At 42.7% G+C, this 26,198-nt stretch overlaps 2 protein-coding genes across 4 annotated transcripts in view; one reads left to right on the top strand and one right to left on the bottom strand.

The window, feature by feature from the left end:
• The window catches only part of LOC128733081 (uncharacterized), a 74,819-nt gene that overhangs the window by 6,032 nt on the left and 42,589 nt on the right, over positions 1-26,198 (top strand). The window lies entirely within an intron of this gene.
• On the bottom strand, positions 18,628-25,961 carry LOC128745983 (uncharacterized). The gene is made up of 3 exons (XM_053843038.1): positions 25,744-25,961; positions 18,746-20,205; positions 18,628-18,677 (listed from the first exon to the last, which is right to left on the bottom strand). Exons 1-3 carry the CDS (start codon positions 25,959-25,961, stop codon positions 18,628-18,630), a joined length of 1,728 nt encoding a protein of 575 aa, XP_053699013.1.

Below are 26,198 nucleotides of genomic sequence, written 5' to 3'. Positions count from 1 at the left end.
AGCGTTTTACGAAGGGCAAAGTAGGCCCGATTTCCCGCTTGGATGCGCCGCTGGATCTCCTTACTAGTGTTGTTGTCCGCGGTCACCAGCGATCCCAAATACACGAACTCCTCTACCACTTCTAGTTCGTCGCCGTCAACGGTTACCGTCCGTGGGAGGCACGCATTTGTTTCCTTTGAGCTCCTTCCTTTCATGTATTTGGTCTTCGACGCATTTATTTTTAGCCTAATTCTCCTAGACTCCACTTTCAGTCTGGCGTAGATTGCCTCCGCCGTCGCAAAGTTCCTGGCAATGATATCGAAGTCATCTGCAAAGCCTAGAAGTTGGCTACTCTTGGTAAAAATCGTGCCTGTCGTTTCGATGCCCGCTCGTCGGATCACCCCCTCAAGAGCGATGTTGAACAGCATGCAGGATAGACCGTCACCTTGTCTCAACCCTCGTCGCGTCTCGAAGGGACTCGAGAGTGTCCCAGAGATGCGTACGAAACACATCACTCGATCCAATGTAGCTCTGATCAGTCGCGTCAGTTTGTCCGGAAAACCGTATTCGTGCATTATCTGCCATAGCTTGTCTCGATCGACTGTATCGTATGCTTCTTTGAAATCAATAAAGATGTGATGCGTGGGCACGTTGTATTCCCGACATTTCTGCAAGATCTGTCGGATAGTAAAAATTTGGTCCGTAGTTGCGCGAGCCCCCATGAAACCCGCCTGATAATTCCCTACGAAACCTTGTGCTATCGGTGACAACCGGCGTAACAGGATCTGAGAGAGTACCTTGTAGGCGGCGTTTACCAGCGTAATACCACGATAGTTGCAGCAGTCTAGCCGATCACTCTTTTTGTAGATGGGACAAACCACTCCTTCCATCCATTCCTCCGGTAGCTTTTCCTCCTCCCAAATCCTAGAAATAACCCAGTGTAGAGCCTTTGCTAGCGTTTCTCCGCCATGTTTATAAAGCTCTGCCGGTAGGCGGTCCTTCCCAGCGGCTTTATTGGTCTTCAGCAGCCTGATTTCTCGTTTGACTTCTTGGAGATCAGGTGATAGGACATCACTATCTTCCATGGGCGCTCCTAGGTTAATTTCCGTTCCGCCTCCTTCTGCGACTTCGCCATTGAGGTGTTCATCGAAGAACTGCTTCCACCTGTCGACCACCTCGCGCTCGTTTGTAATTAGATTCCCTCCCTCGTCCCTACACATGTCAGGTTTCGGTGTGTAGCCCTTTCGAGTTTGGTTCACCTTCTCATAAAACTTGCGCGTGTCATTAGCTCGGAATAGTTGCTCTAATTCTTCACGATCTCTGTCCTCCTTTTGGCGCTTTTTTATCCTCAGGATCGTGGTCAACTGGTTCCTAGCTCGTCGGTACTTGGCCAGGTTCTCTCTAGTGGCAATACTTAGATAATTTCTCCAAGCATTTTTTTTCTCTTCCACCGCTTGTTGGCATTCCCCATCAAACCAATCATTTTGTGTACTCCGAGGCTCAATACCTAGTGCCGCGGTAGCGGCCTCTCCGATGGCCGAGCGTATTCTGCCCCAACCGTCTTCGAGGTTTGAAGCACCTAACTCCTCGGAAGAGGGCAGTGCCTCATTCAGTACTCGCGCGTAGTTCTCGGCAGCATGTGGGTTGTCTAGCTGCCTGATGTTCAGCCGAGGAGGGCGGCTTTGACGTGTCCGGTATACAGTGGACAGCTTTGAGCGCACATGTACTGCTACTAGGTAATGGTCAGAATCAATATCCGCACCCCGACGGGAGCGTACGTTCGTGATGTTAGAGAAGAACCGGCCTTCTATGAGAACGTGGTCAATTTGGTTCATTGTACGTTGGTCAGGTGATCTCCAGGTGGCTTTGTGGATATCCTTGCGCGGGAAAAAGGTGCTTCGGATCACCAGGCCTCGGGAAGCTGCGAAGTTTATACATCGTTGGCCGTTATCGTTTGTGTCGGTGTGCAGGCTATGGGGTCCTACCACCGGTCTATACATTTCTTCCCTACCGACCTGGGCGTTCATATCCCCGATGACGATCTTGATGTCTCGTGACGAGCAGCTGTCGTACGTTGCCTCCAGCCTCGCGTAGAACGCTTCTTTCTCATCGTCGGGTCTACCTTCGTGCGGGCAGTGCACGTTAATGATGCTATAATTGAAGAAACGGCCCTTTATCCTCAATACACACATTCTCTCGTTGATCGCCTTCCAATCAATCACGCGATCCTGCATTCCGCCCAGCACTACAAAACCCGTCCCCAGTTCGTTGGTAGCGCCACCGCTCTGGTAAAACTGGGCCTTTCCGCCACGGATCTTCCATACCTTCTCTCCTTTGCGACAGATTTCCTGCAGAGCTACGATGCCGAGTTTGCGGGGTTCCAGCTGTTCAATCAGCACCCGCTCGCAACCTGCGAAATTTAGCGATCTGCAGTTCCAAGTCTCCATTCGTCGTCCTTATTCCGTCGCCTAGGTCGATGCCGAATATTCCGCTCCGTATGTGCTTGAATGTTGTTAGTTTGTGTTGTTTAGGTGTGTAACCGTACTGGGGCAACACTACCGAGTCTCGTGATGGGGCTGCCATCTTATAGTGCCGAGACTCACTACCTCCTTCCCGGTTAGTATACGACCTTAGTTTCCACCGGGGTTGGTTACCCGATCTCCGCTAAGGTTGCTCGTATTCCGGCTGGTACCACGAGGAGGTCGGGATCGGAGTGGCTGGATAAGAGGCTAACGACCACTATGGGGTCTATATTCCGCATTATCCAACCGTTTACCAACCACTGTATGCCTTACTAAAAATACATATTCCTATGGCCTGCGCTTTAATTCTATCTAATTTAGCTACATAGCTGATAAGAAAAACGTTCAACATGACGGGAGCGTTGGTTCAGCGATCTCATTGAACAAGCAAACCAATAACCAACAATAACCATATTCTGTGTCAATAAAGGAGGTAAAAAATAGTATATAAAACGATTTGTGCTCGATATGAAAATAGAGCACGGTTGCCTCATCTGCATGCAACATTCGCAAAATTCGCATTTTTAAAGATATTTAGCAGCGCTGCCGCTAAAAACTAGGGCACGGGAGGGTGTTTCAGCCCATTAAGCGATTGCATATATTTTTTCGGCCTATTGCCGTACAGGTGGTTTTGACGTTCTTTTAATAAAAAAAAAAATAGTAGATTACTTACAGTCTTGGGAAAATAGTTATATAACATATTAAAATTGTATGTCGGCAAAATACTTTTATTGGCGAAAGAAAAGGCAAATAGGCTGAATTTAGAAGTATGCTGAAAATATCCTCCCGGACCCTAATATTTTTTTGGATTCCTTGGGCAATTTGCTTTGGAAACATGATAATATTGTTTTTCTAAGCCTAATATTTCCAGAGATATAAGCAAAAGGAAATAAGAGGATTTGATAAAAACGTGCCTTTTCTTAACAAATGGAAGTTCTGCCGATCGAGGGGACGTCCAATCGGCATCAAACTTTGGGTTTTTTTGCTGACCTGTCGATAACATGGCACTCGGACACCTGACATGGAATGACCCATAACATATACATTAAAAAAATTAACTTTTAAACTAACGAAAAATGAAAAACTGCTGTTAAAAAATCTATAAGGTATACAGTCCCTAAGGGTTGTAAGAAAGGGTGACGTAGGCCTATGTTAGCATTATTGTTGTATTGAAAACATGTTTTACTCGATGAACTATCCCTTTATGTCAGTTCATTAGAGCAAGGACTAATGCAGACTGCAGAGTATGTTTATGAGTATCTATTGTCTATAGTTACTATATATATAGTTCGGCGGATAGAAAACCAGTCGAATTGGCATCCCTGATTTTTGAAATTAAATTTGAAATTATGGAGAAATGTGCAGGTTTTCACGGAAAATAATCGTTAGCGGGTGTTGAAAATGACTAGTTCTATGAAAATAAAGTGTGTTTATTAACATTACTCCCGCAATGCGAATTTTCAAAAACGTTTGGCTCCGCTTTTGACGTTTGATTGGCTCCCGATTTTTGTATCCGCCGAACTATATATATATAGTAACTATACTACATTGCCTCCCGCTTGGTTCACTAAAATAGTGAGCACGTGCGCTACGGAAACCACCCGAAGGTTCAGACCTTTGTTTGTTTCGTGTTGCTGAGTGAATTAGCCAATATTCCGTCTCAGAAGGTACGTAGTTATCATGATATTCTACACACTTAAAAAAAAGTGCCGAAATCAGCAAAATTTTGCCGAGATTAGGACAGCCGAGCGTTCGGTAAAATTTTTTATAATGCCAAACGTTAGTAAAGATCCGTAAACGTCGAATTGCAAAACTGAACTTTTTACCTAACGCTCGGCTGTCCAAATCTCGGCAAATTTTGCTGAGTTTTTTAAGTGTGTAGTTCCTAGTAAATGTTTCAGGCTAAATGTGAATATCATTCATCAATCGGCATTGGTGACCTTCAACAGCAAGTAATAATTGAAGATAAAATTGAATTTTCTTTCAGATAAAAATATCACTTCGATGTTTATTTGTTTATTTGTTGGTGTAAAAATCATCGGACATCTTGTGGTCTTAATGATAAAAGATACTACGTATAACATAAAACACATAAGGATATATTAGATTATCCACGCAGTCGCTGTGCCGTTGCTGTTATGTGGAAGTCAAATGAAGTCGCCACCGCGTTGAAGCTTGCCGACATGAAGCGGATGGGGTCATGTTGTCCATATGACACATTACGCTGCGGTAAGAATAATAGATTCCTGGGCCGTAATGATCTTTCTGGTGCATATAAGTTAAGCTGCTGCAATATATTCGGGGCATCGGTTTCACCGCACAAAATTTTCCCGACAAATACGGTTTGTGCTTCGAATCTTTTTCGCTCTAATGTTTGTATTCCGAGTAGCTGGCAGCGATCCGCGTATTCTGGCAACTGGTGTTCGTTACGCCATGGAAGAAAGCGTAAATCATACCGTACAAATCTTTGTTGCACGGCTTCAATTTTCGCTGTCCAGTTAGCGTTGAATGGACACCAAACCATTCAGTTAGACTCAAGAATAGAGCGCACCAGCGCACAATACAGTGATCGAAGACAAATAGGATCCCGAAATTCTTCAGTGATCTTGCAGATAAATCCGAGCTGTCTATTAGCCCTGGCAACTATTTCGTTGTAGTGTGGCCTAAAGGTGAGTGACGTATCCAGAGTTACACCCAGATCACGAACCGTATCTACTCTAGCTACAATCTGATGACACATAGTATAGTTGAATATAACCGGGTTGGACTTGCGATGGAATGAAATCGCACAACACTTCTCGATACTGACGCACAGTGGGACATAGCACATAGCAAGACATAGCATAATAGTAACTTCAGAAAAGTTTCTTCATTTATAAAGCACTTTCTAGTGGTGAAAATATATTCGGACGTTAGGGTGTCCCTAATCAGATACAAAAAATATTTTCTCTATTTTAAGTCAGAAATGATTGTTACCTACCGAAAAGTTGTAGCTAAACTATTTTTGAGAAACTTTGTTGAATACTGAAGATTTCTATCTCTTATATGAAAGAAGTTATAGAGCCAAACTCTTAGGGACACCCTTCAAAACAGTTTTTACGATCTAGCTCTTTAATAACGCTTCGTATGCTTTTCAAATGTTCTAAGAAATTATTAATCACATTAAATTGCATATTTTCGTTGAAGACAGTAGAGTTCTATCTTTTTCCCTTTAGCAGCTGTCACTGCTTTTTTAATTTTTACATGAAATCTTTAAGGGGGTGTAACTCGGGGGAGAGCAGCTATGAGCAGCTAATCTCACTAATTTTTTGTGAATCAATTCATGCTGTATCCTATCATGTACAACTTAGGGCGGAACATCTGAGAAAAGTTACCATGAAGGCAACCGTTTCTAAAGCTGAAAACTATGGAAACCATAGTTTTGTACCGCTTTCGCATGTTCTTAGAAATAAATCAGCAAATTTTCTTATGGTAATCTGGTGACCAGATACAAAACCTGTCAAGGCTTTAGTCAATTGTTTTTTTCGCGAAAAACTAGTGATCGTCAAAATATATAACCTACGGCAAAATGTGTAACCCGCCAGCGCACACCGCATTTTAATCCATGAGGCAGCAATCGTTCTTCCGATTAGTACTTTGTCGAAAAAATCGCAAGATTGTCGAAATAAGGACATCAAAAGGATTTGGGAACCCAGAGCAAGAATGTGTGCACGGTATGAATGTTTGATTTAACATGGTTTTTGCCTTTCTACTATATAAATATATAGTATAAAGGTATAGAAATCACTTGGAAAACCGGAAATGGAAAGAAGGTCCTGTGGGCCGAATGTTATATACCATTCGACTCAGTTTCGAAAACTGAGCATTTTCTGTGTGTGTGTATGTGTGTGTGTGTGTGTGTGTGTGTGTGTGTGTGTGTGTGTGTGTGTGTGTGTGTGTGTGTGTGTGTGTGTGTGTGTGTGTGTGTGTGTGTGTGTGTGTGTGTGTGTGTGTGTGTGTGTGTGTGTGTGTGTGTGTGTATGTGTGTGTGTGTGTGTGTGTGTGTATGTGTGTGTGTGTGTGTGTGTGTGTGTGTGTGTGTGTGTGTGTGTGTGTGTGTGTGTGTGTGTGTGTGTGTGTGTGTGTGTGTGTGTGTGTGTGTGTGTGTGTGTATGTATGTGTGTGTGTGTATGTGACGCTTTTAATCTCACTCACTTTTCTCGGAGATGGCTGGACCGATTTTAATGTTCTTAGTGTCAAATGAAAGGTCTAGGTGTCCCATTGGTCGCTATTGAATTTCATACTGATCGGACTTTTAGTTCAAAAGTTATGTATAAAAATACGAAAAATATGGGACTTCATTATCTCATAGGTCTCTTAACCGATTTGAACAAAATTGATTGCATATGAAAGAGGAGCCTTGCAAACCCTTAACTTCCAAATTTCATGACGATTGGACTTGTAGTTTGAAAGTTACATAAAGAAATGTGAAAAAATAGTATTTAAAACATATTTATGTAACATATAAGGATTAATTTAATGAAAAACATCACACATTTTATGATTATTTGAAAATTACTGCTGAGATCTATCAAACGAAACCGAGTTATTTAAAATCGGACGGTTCATTCAAAAGTTATTCAAACTTTAACACTTAGGCACCATATATTAAACCGTTAAAACGTGTGAAATCAAAACATATCATTCAAATGTTGATTGTATTCAATGTATGAGATGTTTTTTTTTGTATTGTTTATGCAGGGAGAAAATCTTCATAGACAGCACCTTCACGATGCCGAATAGGATTCACATGGTGCCAACATGCGCCTACCTACTAAAAACTATCCTGCTGCCCATTCCTGAACCCCTCCCGGAACTACCGTTAGGTTTTACTTCAGGAGGGAGGACGTGCCGAAGCACTCCGACTTGTCCGTTGCGTGTGTGGGTTCACACAACACCCTTGCCATTTCGTACCGCCACTACCTTTCACTTAGGGCCTGGGCTGCCCAATCAGCCAATTACTGACCCTAGCAAGCTATGTCAGGCCCTGTCGTTGCAAACGTTCTAGCCGTTGCAACTCCGTTATCACCGACGTTGCCGCCCTATCGACGGCACCCCATGCGCGCTGCTCAGCGCACATTCTCTGCACAATGTTGTCGGCGTTGGTGTCTTCCTCAACAACCGCAAGCATCACCCGCCGAGTGGACGTAAACCGCGGGCAGTGAAAAATCACATGCTCCGCCGTTTCCTCGGCTACCGTGCAAACGGGGCAAAAGGGTGAATCTACCCGCCCGCATGTATGTAGATACTTCTTAAAGCATCCATGACCCGACAGAAACTGGGTAAGGAAAAAGTTTACCTCACCATGTCCTCTGCCGATCCAGGACGATATGTTCTGGATCAGCCTATGGGTCCACCTACCATGGTCGGTGCGATCCCATTCCGCCTGCCAACGCCTAATAGAGTCCAGCCTAACTCTGTCCCTAGCGCCCCTGACGTTCCTCTGCCTATGGCACTCGATATCCTCACCTAGGAGTATGCATATTGGAATCATGGCTGCAATAACCCCAATCGCATCCAACGATATGGTACGGTAGCCGCACGCAACGCGCAATGCTAACAGCCTGAACACCTTGTTCAGGCATGCCTGATTGCGCTTACTCTCCAAATCCGGGGCCTACGCCGGTGCACCGTATCGTAGCACCGACATGGCAACGCTGGCCATCAGGCGTCTCTTACTGCTGCTAGGACCGTAGCCGTTCGGCATGATCTTAGACAGCGCAGTGACCGCCGTTGACGCTTTACCACAAGCATAATCCACATGGCTGGTGAAGTTCAGCCTGTTGTCTGTCATGACAACCAGGTAATTCACACTTCGTTTGGAGACAATCACCTGTCCCCCAACGATTATTTTTGCCTCTAGGGCCGACTTACGGTTGCTGACCATCACAGCTTCCGTCTTATGGTGGGCCAATCGCAGATTGACGCCCGCCGTCCAACCCTCTATTATGCTTATGACGTCTGATGCCAGCATTTCCACCTCCTCCAGAAACTCGCCTACCACTGTAAGGACGATATCATCGGCGAAGCCAGTGATATCGACCCCAGTGGGTAGTTCGAGCCTCAGCACCCCATCGTACATGGCATTCCAAAGCGTGGGGCCGAGAATCGAACCCTGTGGAACACCCGTTGTCACTTTGTACCTCTTCGCCCCGTCCGCCGTGTCGTACACTAGCGTCCGGTTCTCCAAGTAACTCTTAAGCAACCTGCATAGATGATCCGGTACCCTCATCCTATGCACCGCTAACGCAATTGCACGCGTTTTTGACATCGATTGTGACTATGGCACAATACCTGTCGCCTCGCCTTTTCCGTTTCATAGGCTTCTCGGCCCTCTCCACCATGGACTTTATGGCATCTACAGTGGACTTCCCCTTACGGAAGCCAAACTGCGTGTTTGCCAGTCCCACATCATCTTCCGTCACAGGCGTTAGCCTGTTTGGGATTACCCGCTCTAGCAATTTGCCTAGCGTGTCCAATAGGCAAATTGGCCTGTACGACGAGGGATCGCCAAGCGGTTTCCCCGCCTTTGGCAGAAGTACCAATCTTTGGACTTTCCATTTGTCTGGAAATTCGCATGCTTCTAGGCAACTCTGAAGCGTCTCTCTAAACATATCGGGATATGCTTGGATCGCCACTTTGAGTGCCTCGTTCGGAATCCCGTCAGGACCGGGCGCTTTCTTCGTTTTTAAACCCCTGGCAATTACGATGAGTTCTTCATTCGTGACCGGAGTGAGGACATCATTCGATTGACCATACGGGGTCGGAGGCCACCAAACTGGATCGTGTTGCGGAAAGAGCCCTTCCACGATGACTTTCAGCTTTTGGGGGCAGGTTTCCTGCGGCGCAGATGTACCCTTCATCTTTTTCATTACCACCTGGTATGCACCTCCCCAGGGGTTTGAGTCCGCATCGCGACATAGCTCCTGGAAACAGGATTTCTTGCTACGCCTAACCTCCTTCTTAAGCGCCGACCTTGCCGCTCTAAGTTCGACTCCCCGAGCTTCAGCATCTGCATCGGTCCGGGCCCTCTGCGCTAGCCTTCTCGCTCTGTGGCACCGGGAACGGAGCTGGGCAATGGTATCACTCCACCAGTATACCGAGCGACGACCGTTCATTGGCTGCCCCGTCCTAGGCATAGTGGTATCACATGCCCGTACTAGGACGTTGGTCAGCTCACGAGCACTCAGGTTCGAGCGGGTGCTCTCTGCACTGAGTGCTTCAACGAACAGGTCTTTGTCGAAGGACTTCACTTTCCACCTCCTCCCTGTCGACTTCGCCCCGCGTGGCCGTAGCGCCCGTCGTTCAATCGTGTACCGTATAGCTTGGTGATCGCTATGCGTTTACTCATCTGACACCCTCCAGCCCATGTTGGCAAGCAACGTTGGGCTGCAGAAGGTGATGTCGATGATCGATTGTTGTACCCCCCTACAAAAGGTACTGACGGATCCCACGTTAGCCAGACTTACATCCAGCTTGGACAGAGTTTCCAGCAAGCTTTGTCCCCTCGGAGTAGTGCACCTGCTACCCCATTCGACAGCCCAAGCATTGAAGTCTCCTCCAATGACAACGGGCTTGCGGCCCGTGAGTTCGTCGGTGAGCACGTCTAGCATCCGGTCAAACTGCTCCGGCGACCACCTAGGTGGAGTGTAGCAGCTACAGATGCAGACGCCATCGACCACCGCAATCACGAACCCCTCTTGGTCGGACGACACCACCTCCTGGATCGGGTATCTACCCATCACGGCGATCGCTGCCATGCGACCCTTGTCGATTACCCAGTTAGTGCCGCCACGGGGGACCCGGTAGGGATCCGCGATAATGGCAATATCGCACCCCGTTTTGGCTGCCGTTTGCCAAAGCAACTCCTGTGCCGTCTCACAGTGGTTTAGGTTAATCTGTATAACCTGCACCTTTATCGTTGCAATGCCCGCCTATAAGCCGCACACAGTGGGCCACCTGTGGCATACTTATTTCCCGCTTCGACTGTGCAGAGCAGGCACCTGGGGGGTTTGCTACATCCCCTGGCGAAGTGGCCATCTTCGCCGCACCGCCTGCACAGCTTAGACCGATCGGGGGCCTTACACTTGGCCGCCCGATGGCCAAAGCCCATACACCTGAAACAGCGTTCGATACGCCGTTTCGACACCAGTGTACACACTGACCACCCTACCTTAATTTTGCCGGACGCCAACATCTTGTTGGCGATTTCCTCCGGCACGTTTAAGGTCGCGGTTTGCATATCTCCATATGCCTTCCGCAAGCGGATGTCTGCGGGTGCCACATCAACCTTAAGCTGATCCCGCTGAGCATCACTCAGGTCAACTGTCGTCGTAATCTCGTCGAGGTTTTTACACTCGACCAGAAGGCGCTGCGACAGCGCCTTTACCTGGCCCGCTTCGTCCAGGGACTGCTCAACCAGTTTCTGGTAATTCGAACTCTGGACCGTTTGGTCCTTTTTAAGTTCGAAGAGCATATCCCCTGCCTGGGTTCGGCGGGTCTTTACTACGTTGGCCCCAAGCTCCTGCAACTTGGGGTCCACCCGAACCTTATGCAGTAGTTCAGCGTACGACAGCTTACCTGTCAGCTTCACTACTAAGGCGTCGCCCTTATGGACGCGCCTTGGCTTTGGCTTTGCAGCCGCAGCCTCGCTCGGTTTCGGCTTCGGCGGTTTAGGCGGTTTACGCCTAACCACCCGCCATTCATCCTCCGCGGTACCGGCAGCACCATCCGGGATCGCCTCCGCGCGTTCGCTGGTAGAGGCGCGAGCCGAAGTCCGCTGCCTCTTGGCTACCAGCGTTGGTCCATGGTCGGGCGTAGCCACCTTGCGCTTGGCAAGCGGCGTACGCGCCTGACTAGGCATGGCCACAGCCTTAGCGGCTATGACCAGAGCTTCGATTCAGCGATTTCGCATCGCTGCAGAAGCTCTTGCCTCTCCACCTCTGCAGCTATGACGGTAGAGCGGAGGCTCACCGCCAGCTTTTTAATGTCGAGGTGGACATTTGACCTAGAGTTGATGAACGAGTACAACTCGTCCACCAACCTTTTGGCTTGCTTGCTACTGGCTGGAGGAAGCCCAACTTCGCCCTCCAGAGGGTGCACCACGCCCTCCGTTGACATTTGCCTACCGCTGTCGCTCGCCCTCTTGGCTGAGCTAGCAGCGGTGGCCACCTGCGTTCTAACTGGGGTGTTAGACTTTGGTGGAGTCAACTTCCTCTTCGGTATCGCCCCCGTTTTCGGGGGGCTTCCCTGTATGGGCTGTGCCCCCGATTTCGGCGGGCTTCCCTTCTTGGGTCGCGCCCCCGATAACGGGGGGCTACCTGTCTTTGCTGTTGGTGACCTTGCCAACTTACTACTTTTGGCAAAGATATCATCTTTGCCACTAGTAGCACCCGTATTCGATCCCTCATTAAAATTTAAAAATTTTTCCATTCGAAAGGGTCCCAACTCTAGGCCGCTATCTCCACTTGTAATTGTGTAGTCGCCTTAACGATCCCATGGTGATCTATGCAAGCAGGGAGGCCATGGCTAGGGACACTCCCCCCTACCCTTCATGGGGGCAGGGATGTCAGCATCCGATCAGCGTTAGTCAGGAATGTATCATCTGAGCCTACACCACCGCACTTTGACGTGAGTGACGAGCTTTGAACGTACCTAGAGACCAGCCACGGTTTTAACGGGACGGAAGGCAGCTGTACCATTAGCCTACTCGCCGTTTCGGGAAGGTACCACCCTTCCTTACCTAAGGTAGTAGAATAGCACAGCCGTTAGCCCTGTAGCGCCGAATCCAAACGTTTATTCCCGCCTGGACGGGCCTGGACACCATAATTAGGATCTTCCTGGAACCGATCCTAATGTGCCCATGGCACTCCTGACCCGGCTTTTTTGCTTAAAGTTCTGAGCTCTAACAGGACACTACGGCGTCCGCAGCCGGCTTATAGGAATTGAGCCCCGCTCGCCTCTTTACACCACTGTGCCACGCTATCCGCAAGCACTACGGCGCCCGCAGCTGGCTTATAGGAGTTGAGCCCCGCTCGCCTCTTTACACCACTGCGCCATGCTACCCTCAAGCACAACGTGCCCCCCATTTCCCTGTTAGCACACAACTGAGGGTGCAACCAAAGACGGGTATTTGGTCGACCCTAGGCCCAGTTGCGTCCCGGCCGGTACCGCGTGGAGGTAGGGATAAGAGTTCCCGCTCCCATCTTAATGGCTATACGGAGTCGTGCAAAGTCGAATGCGACTTTGTTCGGCACCTTAACCTCGCTGGGTTAGGGCCTTAACCGGCCAATGTATGAGATGTGTGTGATGTATGTGTGTATGTTACATGTATGTATGTATGTATGTATGTATGTATGTATGTATGTATGTATGTATGTATGTATGTATGTAGGTATGTATGTATGTGTGTATGTGTGTATGTATGTATGTATGTATGTATGTGATGACAATTTGCAATTTTAAAATTTGCAATGAAATTCAAGAAAAGTGAGAATCATGGCAATTGTCTGAAGTTTTTGAAGCCTCTTAGTGGAATACGAACTCTGAAATTAAAGAAAAGAAAAAACTTTTACCGACTAAATTGCACTATTTAATATTTATTCGCGACAGATACGTATACGCTTTGAAATAAGACACTGATGAAGCCTGCAGGTCGTAGGCGAACTACGTATCTGTTGCAAATAAATATTAAATAGTGGGATTCAATCGAAAAGTTTTTTCTTTTCTTTGATTTTAGATTTGAATTGTCATTTTGTTCACTTGCTGTTACTCACAATTGTACAAGAAAAGCAAAAAGCGAAGAAAAGCAGTTAATTTAAGTATGTAGGTATAGTAGTGTATAGGATTAAAAATACTAGTGAGTCGATTTTCCAAATAAATTTATACAAATTTCAAACAAATTCTGTTTGATCAATAGATGCTCTTTTCAATCAATAGATACTAGAGCTTAGAAATGTTATATGAAAAATAGGAAGTAAACGTTGCACGGTAGATATTTTGTAAGATTTGTTTTCGTTAGTGATATTTTAAAGGACAGATGTCTTATGTCATGTATCATGTTTTAATAAATAAATCAAAAAAAGACAAGCACTGGGAATCATATCGATCGTATTTCCCATTCTCAAGCATGTTCATGGCGCAGCTTTGGCACTATTTTTCGACCTCATCTTGTTTTCCTAACCCTCTAACATTGTAAAAACGATGCGATCAAGCTAATGACTATCTTTTCATGAAAGTACATTCAAAAGAAGCTTAAGTTTTGATTTTCATGCAAAAATAATTATCTGAAGGAGCGCTAGCTAAGAAATAGTTCCATTTCTCGTCATTTCCATTTCATATCTAATGCTCTATTCAGTAATTTTTTTCTAATTCAGATAGGGTAGTTGATCCAGTAGTTGTGGTAGTACGAATAGTTGCCCTACTATTCATTATTAATGCATATTTTCGTCACCGTAGCATTTTAGATAAAACAATTACATTCATTATATAAGACAGGTTTTTAGAAGTATTGGTAGTTAGACCATTTAAAATTAAAGCATTATTTGCTAAAATGCCAATTTTCCAAAATCTAACGCACAGTTGGAGCGCACAACTATAGGCGCACATCTATAGTTTTGCTACGATGTTTTTTCACTTAGCAATCTAGCAATGTATATGGAATAACACAATTAAAGGAACATCAAACTTAATTAAGGAAACATTAGCGCAACTGTTGGTACAATATTATTGAATCGGAAAATTCATTTTTTCTTTATAAAGCTTCTCGTACAACGTAAGCATTTGTCTTACCTTGTGACAAATACCTTCTATTTCATTAATTTATATCCCACAAGCATTAATTGAAGCATATACCTCAATAAACAAGCAAAATGAAGGTATATTGTGCTTAGTGGCGCAACTAATAGATCATCTACCCTATATTGCAAAATTGAAGCCAAGCAAACCAATAGTAAAATTTTGAGGTCAATCATTTTGTTGTAGATATCCTTTTTCTTCAAAAGCGAAATATAATAATAATTTTTCTGAACTCTTGTTTTTCAAAGATGCTAACTTTTGAATGCATGGTATTAATATCAAAATATCAAAAAATCTGCTATGAACAAATACTTCATATTGTCAATTCAAAACAAGTTTCGTATGTGGCTCTGAAGCCTGAAAGTTAAAGCCGTCTGTAGACCCGTTAGAGGGTTAATTTCTAATTTTCTATACATATTCATTCAAGTCTGTAAAAATTATCTTTTGTGTTTACATTATTTTTCTATAAATATTATAAAACTAAATAAGGTGTTCATCAAGTAACATAAATGACGCTTACATGTATTTACGCACCCAAGGAAAGAAAATATAATTATTCTACACAATACGTTGTGAATTTTACTGGCAAATAAGGATTTTGAGGAATACGGAACGGATATTTAAAAATATAGTCTAATATAACATCTATACATCTACAATTAAGTTCCTGTGAAATTAAATAATGATTATTGTGGCAGTAGAAAGGCTAGGTCACGCCGCTAGGTGGATTAATTCGGGTTTTTACCTTTGTTATACTATAACAAAGGTTTAAAAATTGGTCGAAAAACACGAAATTGATCCGAGGCCCGGAGGGCCAAGTCACATATACCAATCGATAGGGTTCGACGATTTGAGCAATGTCTGTGTGTGTGTGTGTGTGTGTGTGTGTGTATGTATGTAATGATTTTTTCTATCGCCTGTTTCTCAGAGATGGCTGAACCGAATGGTTCGCTATTACTTTTGTTTGAAAGGTGTTATTGTCTAGTAGATCACTATTGAGTTGTTTCGTGATACGATGTTTCGTTTAAAAGTTATAAGCAAAAATGTAAAAAATACGTGACACGGGTTTCTTCGGAACTACATGACCGATTTCAACGATCCTAGTATCAAATGAAAGCCCTTATTAAAGCTAAATTGTTCAGGAATTTTTAATTGAAAACAAACAAGTAGTTTAAAAGTTATGCTTAAAAAACCTGTTTTGACAAGGTAATAATTATCGCCTGTTTCTTAGAGATGGCCAAACCGATTTATGCGCTATTAGTCTCATTTGAAAGATAATATATCCTAATAGATCACTATTGAATGGTTTTTTGATTGGACGTTTAATTTGAAAGTTATGAGCAACCGTATACACCACACCAAAATTAACAATAATTTATAATGATTTTAACCAAGATAATTTACCTAATTTGAATTATTTTAATATCAAACGAAAGGTTTTGACACTACGAATATATATGCAAAATTTCATAAGAATTGGTTTTACCGGTTAAAAGATATTACCCCTCGAACACTCGCGCCAACTTTTGTAACACAGTTACTCGCGCGCACAATAGCCTCAAACCAAAGAAAACGTGTGCACTAGAGTTTTGACTGGGAAAACTTGGTTTTAGGTTTATCGAACCTTTGGAAGAGTTTCTTGAAATTAAAAGCTCGATCGTCTGGTGGATTTTAAATTTTGATTAATCCCCCTAAAAGTGAAATAAAAAAATTATTTTTCTTCAGTGTCAATATAACACATTGATGTGTTCTGCAAAGTTATAGAACATATTATTACAAGAAATTTTGCTAAAGACAGTAACCATCTATCTCTGCAGCGAAGATAGAAATATCTTATTTATTGTATATTAATTTGTAAAATCAGTTTTTCTATTTTTGCTCTTTTTGTAATTGTTGTATGACTTTTTCATGTACTACAAAATTGTACAAATAGTAAAAATACACAACTTTGCTGAAAATACTATACCTCTATGTTTGCTTGTTTAGGATCTGTAGAACTTTGATTATAAAAAATACCCTAATTTTGACTCCGCATTACTCGACTACCAGCAGACGGATACATTTTAAACATTTTACATTTGCTGATAGATTTGCTGCATACATTTTCCCAACAATTTAAATTATTAATGCATTGAATAATTATGATATTTTGCTCACAATAAGTTTGTTGAAGAATATACGTTAGTTAAACAACGATTTGTAACTTTATAACAATATGGCGTTGAAAAACCTACACGTGTTGTATAAAATGCAACAGCGTGAGTTAATAAAGTTGATGAAAATTATTCAAGAAAACTCTATTGATGTGAGTCAAATAGAATGGCGTTACAGGAAACTATGCATAGTTCAAAAACCTATAAACTAGACCATTACTAGACAACGTATATGCTAAAGGATAAGATTTCCTCTTACAACTTACTTTTATTTGCACACTCAGGTTAATAACAACTTACTTATCCTAACTCGGCAATTTCATGAACAAAGGATTTATCAAAATTTAAAAGTGTTCCTATTTTGTTCAAATTTTGTAAACTTATTCAATTTTCAAAAATTTTATGTAAATCAACGCACTACGCAACGATAACCAATAGATGAATTATGTTCCGAAGACGTGTCGATTTCTACCTCAAATAGCAAGTAATACCGTATAACAAAGGTTCCTTTCACCACTAGGTGGATTAAATCGGGTTTTTAATGTGCTTTCCATTCTCAATAAGGAAGCCACAAATCGAAATAATTTTAACAAACTTACGGTATGCTCTGATCCGTTGATATCTTCCATACAGAAAGTCTGTAAAAATCTATGCCGTTCAGTGAAACTGCACCGACACTGCTAAAAGAACCAGTTCTTTCAATCAATACTATAAATGAATATAAACATCTTCATCTCATCTTGAGTAAGGTGAAAATAAAAATATAGAAAAAAGAAAAAAAAAATACTAAAATTACAAAACTAAACTACAACACATTCATCGACTTATATATAATGCTATTTAACTGCAATATATTGATTGTTTTGCTTTGCGGAAACAGAACAAAACTATGGTTTCCATAGTTTTCAGCTTTAAAAACGGTTGCTTTCATGGTAACTTTTCTCAGATGTTCCGCCCTAAGTTGTACATGATACGATACAGCATAAATTGATTCACAAAAAATAAGTGAGATTAGCTGCTCATAGCTGCTCTCCCCCTAGTTACACCCCCTTAAAGATTACATGTAAAAATTAAAAAAGCAGTGACAGCTGCTAAAGGGAAAAAGATAGAGCTCTACTGTCTTCGACGAAAATATGCAATTTAATGTGATTAATAATTTCTTAGAATATTTGAAAAGCATACGAAGCGTTATTAAAGAGCTAGATCGTAAAAACTGATTTGAAGGGTGTCCCTAAGAGTTTGGCTCTATAACTTCTTTCATATAAGAGATAGAAATCTTCAGTGTTCAACAAAGTTTCTCAAAAATAGTTTAGCTACAACTTTTCGGTAGGTAACAATCATTTCTGACTTAAAATAGAGAAAATATTTTTTGTATCTGATTAGGGACACCCTAACGTCCGAATATATTTTCACCACTAGAAAGTGCTTTATAAATGAAGAAACTTTTCTGAAGTTACTATTATGCTATGTCTTAAGGTTTCGATGCTATAACTTATGTCTCACTATTTTTGAAGCCGTCCCACTGTGTGACGGTTAGTAGATTATTGGAGCACCACTGCAGAAAAATGTTAACTAAGTGCTGGAGCTCTAAGCAGTCAGCAGTATTTCTGACAGTTTTAAATAGTTTGATATCGTCTGCATAAAGCATGCGGCAATCTTTTGGAAGCAGGAGCGATATGTCGTTGATAACCAGCATAAAGAGCAGCGGACCTAAACTGCTGCCCTTTGGAATTCCGGAGAGGTTGGAGAAATACTCGGATTGCACTTTACCAGGCTTCACGTAGAGCATTCGATCTAATAGGTAGGATCGAAACCATCGTACAAGGCTGGAGCTGATACCTAGTTTATCCAGTTTAGCCAGTAATATGCTGTGGTCAACACGGTCAAATGCAGCTTTTAGTTCGGTGTAGACAGCATCAATCTGGGCACCTACGCTCATGGTTTGTAAACATTTTGCTGCGAACTGCACAAGGTTTGTAACAGTGGAACGTTTTGGATAAAACCCATGTTGATCCAATGAGATGTAATGCCTACAGCTGGCGAAGAGGGCATCACGTATTATTATTTCAAATACTTTCGAACATGCGCAAAGAGATGTGATGCCTCTGTAGTTTTTTACATTTCTTTTGTCACCCTTTTTATTCACTGGAAACATAGCTGAAAACTTCCAAGTTGTAGGAAATAGGCTCTGTTGTAGTGATAAATTAAACAGTAGGCATAATGGATGGATAAACACAGCAGCACATTTTTTCAAACTACATGATGGAATTCCATTGGGTCCGGCGGCAAATGAGCATTTAAGTTTGTTAATGGCAGCTTCAACATAACGATCAGTAATTGCGGGTAGACTGAAATCCAAGACGTCCGCAGGAGTGTTGCATAATACTGTATTGATTTGCGCGGTTATAGCAACGGAATCACGGCAATTGTGCTGAAAATGTTGGGCGGAAAAGGCACATTTATCTGGCATACTGCTGCCATGACTATCTCCCAAAAACATATCTCTAGGCAATCCTTCCTCTTTCCTTTTGCTGTCAACGAACGACCAGAAGATTCTCGGATTTGATCTGATATTATGTTGCATTCGATTGGTGTACCGTTTGTATAAATACCGGTTGTATTTGCGATATAGGTTACTAGCACGATTGAAATTCTGTTTCAGTGAAGCATTTCGCAATCTGCAGTATTTCCATAGAGTCTGAGCTCGCTGCCGCTTGAGTTGTCGTAAACGTGGATTCGACCACGGTGGTTTACGTAGCGGTCTGCGGGGAGGAGTGCAATGAACTAGTGCATTATTAACAGCATCGTTAAAGATTGCATCGTTGACAGCGGGATTGAATTCCAGAAATAGCCAATCATTACGAGACATGACATTGCTCAAAGACTCAAAATCAGTTCTGCGAAAGTCCAAACACGGTTCAACTGAAGTATCTTCGAATTGTATGGGCAAGTTCTGGTTTACCGTTACATTCAGCGCTGGGTGATTAGGATAGAGAGGTACAAGTGGCTCAACAGCTTCGAACAGTTCACATAGAGTCTCGTTTGTTAGAATTAAATCAAGAAGACGATCGTTGGAATTGATCACGTGATTGATTTGTGATAGACTGTGCAGATTAAAACCATCTAACAAATCGGAACTAGCAGCAGTAATATTTGAATGGAGATAGTCAATGGAAGTGGCGTCATTATTCAAGCGAATCCATTGCAGTCCGGGTTGATTATAATCTCCAAATAACAACGATAAATCATTAGGCTGCAAACTAGACATAACAGAGCCGATGGAATTAACATGGTCTTCGATAGCGTTGGCGTCAGTTCGGCGATCCGGGGGCAAATACATTACACCGATACTAATTTTGCGAGTTGGTGTTTTGATAATCACCCACAGTTGTTCGATTTTGTCACTTACTGGAGTCGGGTCAACGTAGCTAATTAGCCGAGTGGAGACAGCAACTAAAACTCCTCCACCACGTGTCTTGGTACTGTTAAGGTGATTGCGATCGCATCGGTGAACGTTAAAAAAACTACCAAATAGTTGCGCAGAGTGAAACTGGTCGTCTAGCCATGTTTCGGTTAATACAATGGCGTCATAGTCACATTCGGTAGCGGCCAAGGAAAAGTAATCGATTTTGGTCCGAAGCCCGCGGACGTTTTGGTAGAGAATCCGAAGCCCAGGAACATCATTGTCGGATTGGTTGAGGTTAACTGATGAATGCCTGCAAGGTGCGGAGGGATCAGGTACCGAATTACTTTTGAAAGTAGTATACTTGCCCGTAGTAGCAAGCTGGAAGACCCCTTCTCCGTACTCAAACACTGGACCGGGACGGCTGATGAGCGCTGGCAGCAGTGACGCGACTGTGATGAGCGGATTAGGGGCTTCCAATTTGCTTAAATCAGTGCGTCCCGGGTCAGATCCAGTCAGTGGGTATTCAGAATTAGTTGAATCAATAACGGTGCGAGGCGAATTCATAATGGCGATTAGTTTACAGGTGTCGAACGAGGGCTCGTTGAGGACTGCGGTGGGACTGATTGTACTATTCGTGGAAATTTTGGTGCTTTCGGTCCCCGAAAATCCTTTGAGCTAGTTCTATCTTCAAATTGACGGAAATAGATCCATTTCGGCCAGTTGTTAGCGTCTAGTGCAATTTCTTTAAAGTTAAGGTCAAAGCCGACTTTAAAAGAAATGAAAGCAAACGAATTTAAATCGGCTTCTTTTTTACAAGCTTTCGAACCATTGCACTATGGGCAAAAACGAGAGAAAAAACGGACGCAATTAAGATACGGCCTGCAGGCTTATAAAATGTAGGTGATCTTATGTAAAATTTTCCGGAGAATCACGTGGTGCCCACCCTTTTCCTGTTCGTCATCGGGAAGTGCCCCATTTTGCACATTTACCCCTATTTTTAACATTTTTCACCCTTATTGGATTATTCCAAGCAAGGTTTTGACAAATCAAACCGCAAAAATCTACTAATTTTGTGTAAAAAAGTCCGCAAAATCGAATAGGGTTATCTCATTTATTTTAGAGCACATTAATTTTTTTGGTTGAATTCTCGTTTGGTATGGTCGGTTTGATAACGGGAGCTCAACTAAAAAAAAAAATAATGTGCTTTAAACTAAATGGGCTAAGCCCTATTCGATTCTGCGGAGTTTTTCACACCAAATTATTTAAGTTTTGTTTTCTCAAAGCCTTGCCTTGCTCCAATAAGGGTGAAAAATATTAAAAATAGGGGAAAATGAGCAAAATGGGGCACTTCTCGATGATAAACAGGAAAGGGGTGGGCACCACGCGATTCTCCGGAAAATTTTACATAAGATAACTTACATTTTATAAGCCTGCAGACCGTATCTTAATTGCGTCCGTTTTTTCTCTCGTTTTTGCCCATAGTGCAATGGTTGTGCACCAGGCACGCATTCCTTTACAAGTGCCGATATATCATCCTCAGACACATGCGGAGCAATGCGCGATATATAGAGCCAGAATTTTTCCGCCGGTTGGGGTACCGTATCCACCAGTTTTGGAAAATTTTCTAAATCCTTTGCTCCACTAATCAGATTGCTTTGGATTCTTGATCGCTTAGGGGTGTTATTAGGCGAGATAACTCTCGGGCGTTTATTTCTACGGTTGATAGGCATGAAATCAGGTGTCTGGTTGTCCGAAAGCTTATTAGAAATAGATCCAATAAATGCATTACTTTGAGCAAGCTCATTTTTCACTTCATTCTACAGCCGTTGATTGATTCAGTAACAGATGATACAACAGCAACAGCGTTATCCGGTGTATTCGCCTTGAGATTTTCGACAGAAGGCAAACACTCGTTGCAAAACCAAAGTAAGTTCATTTGTTCGTTGAAAAAGTCCCAATTCGAACGAACCCAACCGCAGCATTTCATGTGAGCAACACAGTCACATAGATGGCATTTAAGGGGAAACCGAAAGTGGCTCAAAGATGGCTGGATAAATGGCTACCATTCGAAGCATGTATTGTTTTGCGCCTTAAAAATGCATCTGTATTGGCAGAGCACGCTTTCGCCACGTAACCAGTGCTTCCAGCGCTGTTATAATTTCCTAAAACTTGTAATTCAATTTATCGATCTGCTATAGTGCTATGTATCAATAGACGCTCAGCAAAACATAATTGCTAATGGAAAATAAATTTAACTGAACATATCGATCATTACGTCTTCATAAAAGCGACCAATGTATAATTTGGAATTAGTTAATAGATATTAGGTTACGCACATATTTCGTTGAACTAGCGATTTCCGAAAAAGCAGCAACACAGTATCAAACTTTCGTCACATCAATGAGCTTTTAAAGAGCTTTTAACTTTCGCCGCATCGATGAGCTTAGAGTGAAGTAAACAAACAAAACGCAAACGCAGGAATCAAAAACGCAATCCGATGCAAGCGGATTAATTAAACATCCTAGTGATCCTACGCATTATTCAGTTGCTGCTGTTAATTTTGATTGAATCGGAATGCCTTGGTAAAGAAAACAAACCCTTTTTCGGGATGTTTGTAGTCAGTGCGGTTGGCTGCGGATCAGCTGTTTATGTTTGCAAGCTCCGCTATTTGACATATATTACCAATACTAATGCAATATCCAAATAAACGTTTAGGTTTTTAACGAACACATGAGATGTACAGTACAGTGTTTGTCGCACTAACACAATAACGTTAGCCACTTTCGGTTCCGCCTTAACTAGGTTGAGGTTCTTAATAGGCTCGGAACATTTATAACAGCTTTTTCTCATCTCTGCTGAAGCTTTACGATTATCGGGTTGCATGGATGAAGGCGATATCAAAATATGCTCGAAACAGTGACTTGCTATGCGAAACCACAGGCGGCGCTTCCGTAGAATAAAAGAATTGACGAAGCTTTCAACTTTTACCTCCAGATGGCGCTTCAGGAGAAAAAATGCGCGTAACGGTAAAGATAAGTATATGTCAAAATAACAACAAAAACCACTTCACTCGGAATTACTCGATAAACGCAGAATAAGCACGAAATCCACCACTTGCACTATAAATGCTATCGCAGTACGTCGATTACACGGTATTACACGGAAAAAATACTTCTCAAATGACCTAGTGTACGTTGTTATTCACACCTAGTACATCATAAAAACACATTTGAAATCTTCCTAACACTTCACTCAAAATTTCAAGTTATTGCAAAAAACGTTTTTTGGCTAGGTGTACACATACTATCATGAATAACTCAATAATTTTCCAAGCAATTTTAAGTTTTTTATACATTTTTGGAAAGCTTAGAGGATAAGCTTTCAGGATATGTATACATTTACTATAAATCTACAAAAGTTAAACGAGATTTTTTCAATTAAATATAAAATTTCACTAAAAAAATAAAAATTTTCTCACTTTAGGGGTCCTTAAAGTGACTTTAAAAATGACCCACATTTCTAAGCTCAACATCATTTGTTTTATATTCAATCCTACGACTTTGGTCAAAATTTCAGCCAAATCGGTCAACATTTGCAAATTTGAGACCATTTTTAAGAGTTGTAGAATTTGTTGCTTCTCATATATCACCCGCCTAATCTTACATCGTGTACAAGATGCTCAGTTGTAAGTTTAGGCGGGTGATATATGGGAAGCAACCAATTCTACAACTCTTAAAAATGATCTCAAATTTGTAAATGTTGACCGATTTGGCTGAAATTTTGACCAAAGTCGTAGGATTGAATATAAAACAAGTCAGATTTCCGTTGATTCTATTATATTATGTCATCCCTGTTAAAAGAAACCACTGTTTATGAAGCTTTGTGTTATTACTGTTCAAAATTAAACTCAAAGCGATTTTATTTCATATATCGAGTAAATATTTCTTTAAAAAAATTAATAAACTTAATACCGGTTGCCGTTTTTTCCCGTTTTTCGGGTTGATAATAATGACGAACAATCTATGATAATGGTTTTCCTGCTGGAAGTTCGTTTCGTGGATCTAATTAAAAGGTTTTCAAAAATTGCCTAACAAAAACAGAACGTCGAGCTGCAGACTTTGTCTCAAATTATGCCACAGAAATTATTATTTACTTTTCCGCTACGAGTTACTTACTTACGTATGTGTCCATGTCCGCCGGTCCGGCAGAACAAAGGGATGAAATCAGAGATCTCCACTGCTGACGGTTACCCGCCATGGCTTTTACCTGTCGCCAGGACAGGTTCTCGTCTACAGCCCGGATGTCGTTGGCTAAGCTCCGTCGCCATGAGCCTCTGGGTCTGCCTCTTCTACGCTGTCCTTGTGGATTCCAGTCGAGTGCTGCTCTGCAAACCTCGTTCGCTCCTTTCCTCAAGGTGTGTCCGATCCACTTCCACCTACGCTCACGAATTTCTGTGGTTATCGGCCGTTGATGACACCGACGATGGAGTTCCTCATTGGATATCCAATTATCAGGCCACCAGGCACGAATAATATATCGCAGGCACCGGTTAATGAATACCTGCAGTTTTTTTTGTTGTCTCCGCTGAGACGCACCACGTTTCGCAGGCATACAGCAGTATAGATTCAACGTTTGAATTAAAGATTCGGGTTTTCGTACGTAGAGTGATCTGGTTTGAGCGCCAAATGTTTCGCAGACCTGCAAAGGCACCCCTGGCCTTCCTGATCCGTGTGGCTATATCAGTCTTGGTACCACCATCGGGCGTTGTTTGGCTACCAAGATATTGAAAGGCGGCCACCTGCTCAACTTGTTGTCCCGCTACTGTAAAGTTGGTGGAATTGTCAGTGTTCACTACCATAGACTTAGTTTTCGCTACATTGACTGTGAGACCTGCTGCCTGGGAGCTCTCGGAGAGGTCGTCTAACTTGCTCTGCATATCGTTTCGGCGTTGTGCGAGCAAGACAATGTCGTCGGCTAGGTCGAGGTCATTTAGCTGCTCCATCGTTAGAGGATTCCAAGGCAATCCTCGATTTGGTCTAATGTCAATTGGTCCAACTAATATCTCATCCATAACGATGAGAAACAGAAGCGGTGATAAAATGCAGCGCTGTCTCACGCCAGCAGTAACCCTTATGGGGTCGGACAAGACACCGTCGTGCAAAACCTTGCACGAGAACGCCTCGTACTGAGCCTCGATGAGATGGACTAGCTTATCTGGAACTCCTCTACGCCTAAGTGCGCCCCAGATGTTTTCGTGATTGAGTCGGTCGAACGCCTTTTCGAAGTCAACGAACACCAGCAGAAGAGAGTCCTGGAATTCGTTGATCGACGAGCTACGAGTGAGAATGGTAAAAAAGGCTTAAGTATTACTTAAACACTAGCTCTGTTCACAGATATAGATTTGTTAGTGGGAAAGTATATTTTGCTTAGAAATGCTTAAACGTCTTCCATAAACATAGCTTTCCAAGTTTTCATGCACTGAAGAAAAACTTTTCGATTACCAAAATTGCAGCCAAGGTTGATCTTCGAGTGCTGCTTAATCTAACACTAGATGGCATTGCTGAATTTACCAAAGTATTTCTAGTCCAAATGCCGCTTTCACAAACAACTTTGGTAGTTATATAACCGATGGCAACCCATATAATGATGAAAAACTTTTGCAATGCTTGCGTAAAAATTTGGCGTTTAGGACATTTTTGCCATTATGTAGATATTCTCTAGCTTCGATTATCACAAATTATCAAATTATCCTCCTTGTTCCTGGTGTCGGTTGGGATGTTGTAGAGAACTATTTTTGTCGCATTATCGTCCGGCATCCTTACGACGTGTCTGGACCACTCTTGCTTACCATTTTTTCGCCAGATGTGCGCTGGGAATCTCTCCAAGCAGTGCCTGTAGCTCGTGATTCGTACGTCTCCACCTCTTTCCGCTTTCAGTTTCTACTCCGCCAAACATCGTTTGCAGCTCTTTCTGTTCGAGCACGACAATGGCGCGTATGTACTCCGTGAGCAGCATCCCGGCTTCAACTGCGTAAATAACTATCGATCTAATAATGGTTATGTACATTGTTAGCTTCGTATGACAGCTATCGTAGCTTCTTGATCGTAGCGTTTTGCGTCACAAAGTTCCTGGCTAGGAGTTGACTACCCTTGGTAACAATTGTGCCTCTCGTTTCGATACCCGCTCGTCGGATCAACCCCTCAAATCAATGTTGAACAGCATGCAGTATAGATCGTCACCTTGCTCAACCCTCGCTGCGTCTCAAAGGGACTCGAGAGTGTTTCCGAGATATGCACGAAACAC

This window comes from Sabethes cyaneus, chromosome 1, assembly GCF_943734655.1.
Source record: "Sabethes cyaneus chromosome 1, idSabCyanKW18_F2, whole genome shotgun sequence".
In the NCBI taxonomy this organism is placed as follows: Eukaryota; Metazoa; Arthropoda; class Insecta; order Diptera; family Culicidae; genus Sabethes; species Sabethes cyaneus.
The sequence above is the reverse complement of the archived record's forward strand: the minus strand, read 5'-3'. Positions and strand labels throughout refer to the sequence as shown.

Bases quoted from the DNA above. Each gene is read 5' to 3' on its own strand.
- LOC128745983 (XM_053843038.1), bottom strand. From the start codon at position 25,961: ATGTACATAACCATTATTAGATCGATAGTTATTTACGCAGTTGAAGCC. The intron at 20,206-25,743 runs GTAAGCAAGAGT...CGCACCTTGCAG, and splicing joins GCACATCTGGCGAAAAAATG to GCATTCATCAGTTAACCTCA. The intron at 18,678-18,745 runs GTTTGAAAAAAT...TCACTACAACAG, and splicing joins CAATGGAATTCCATCATGTA to AGCCTATTTCCTACAACTTG.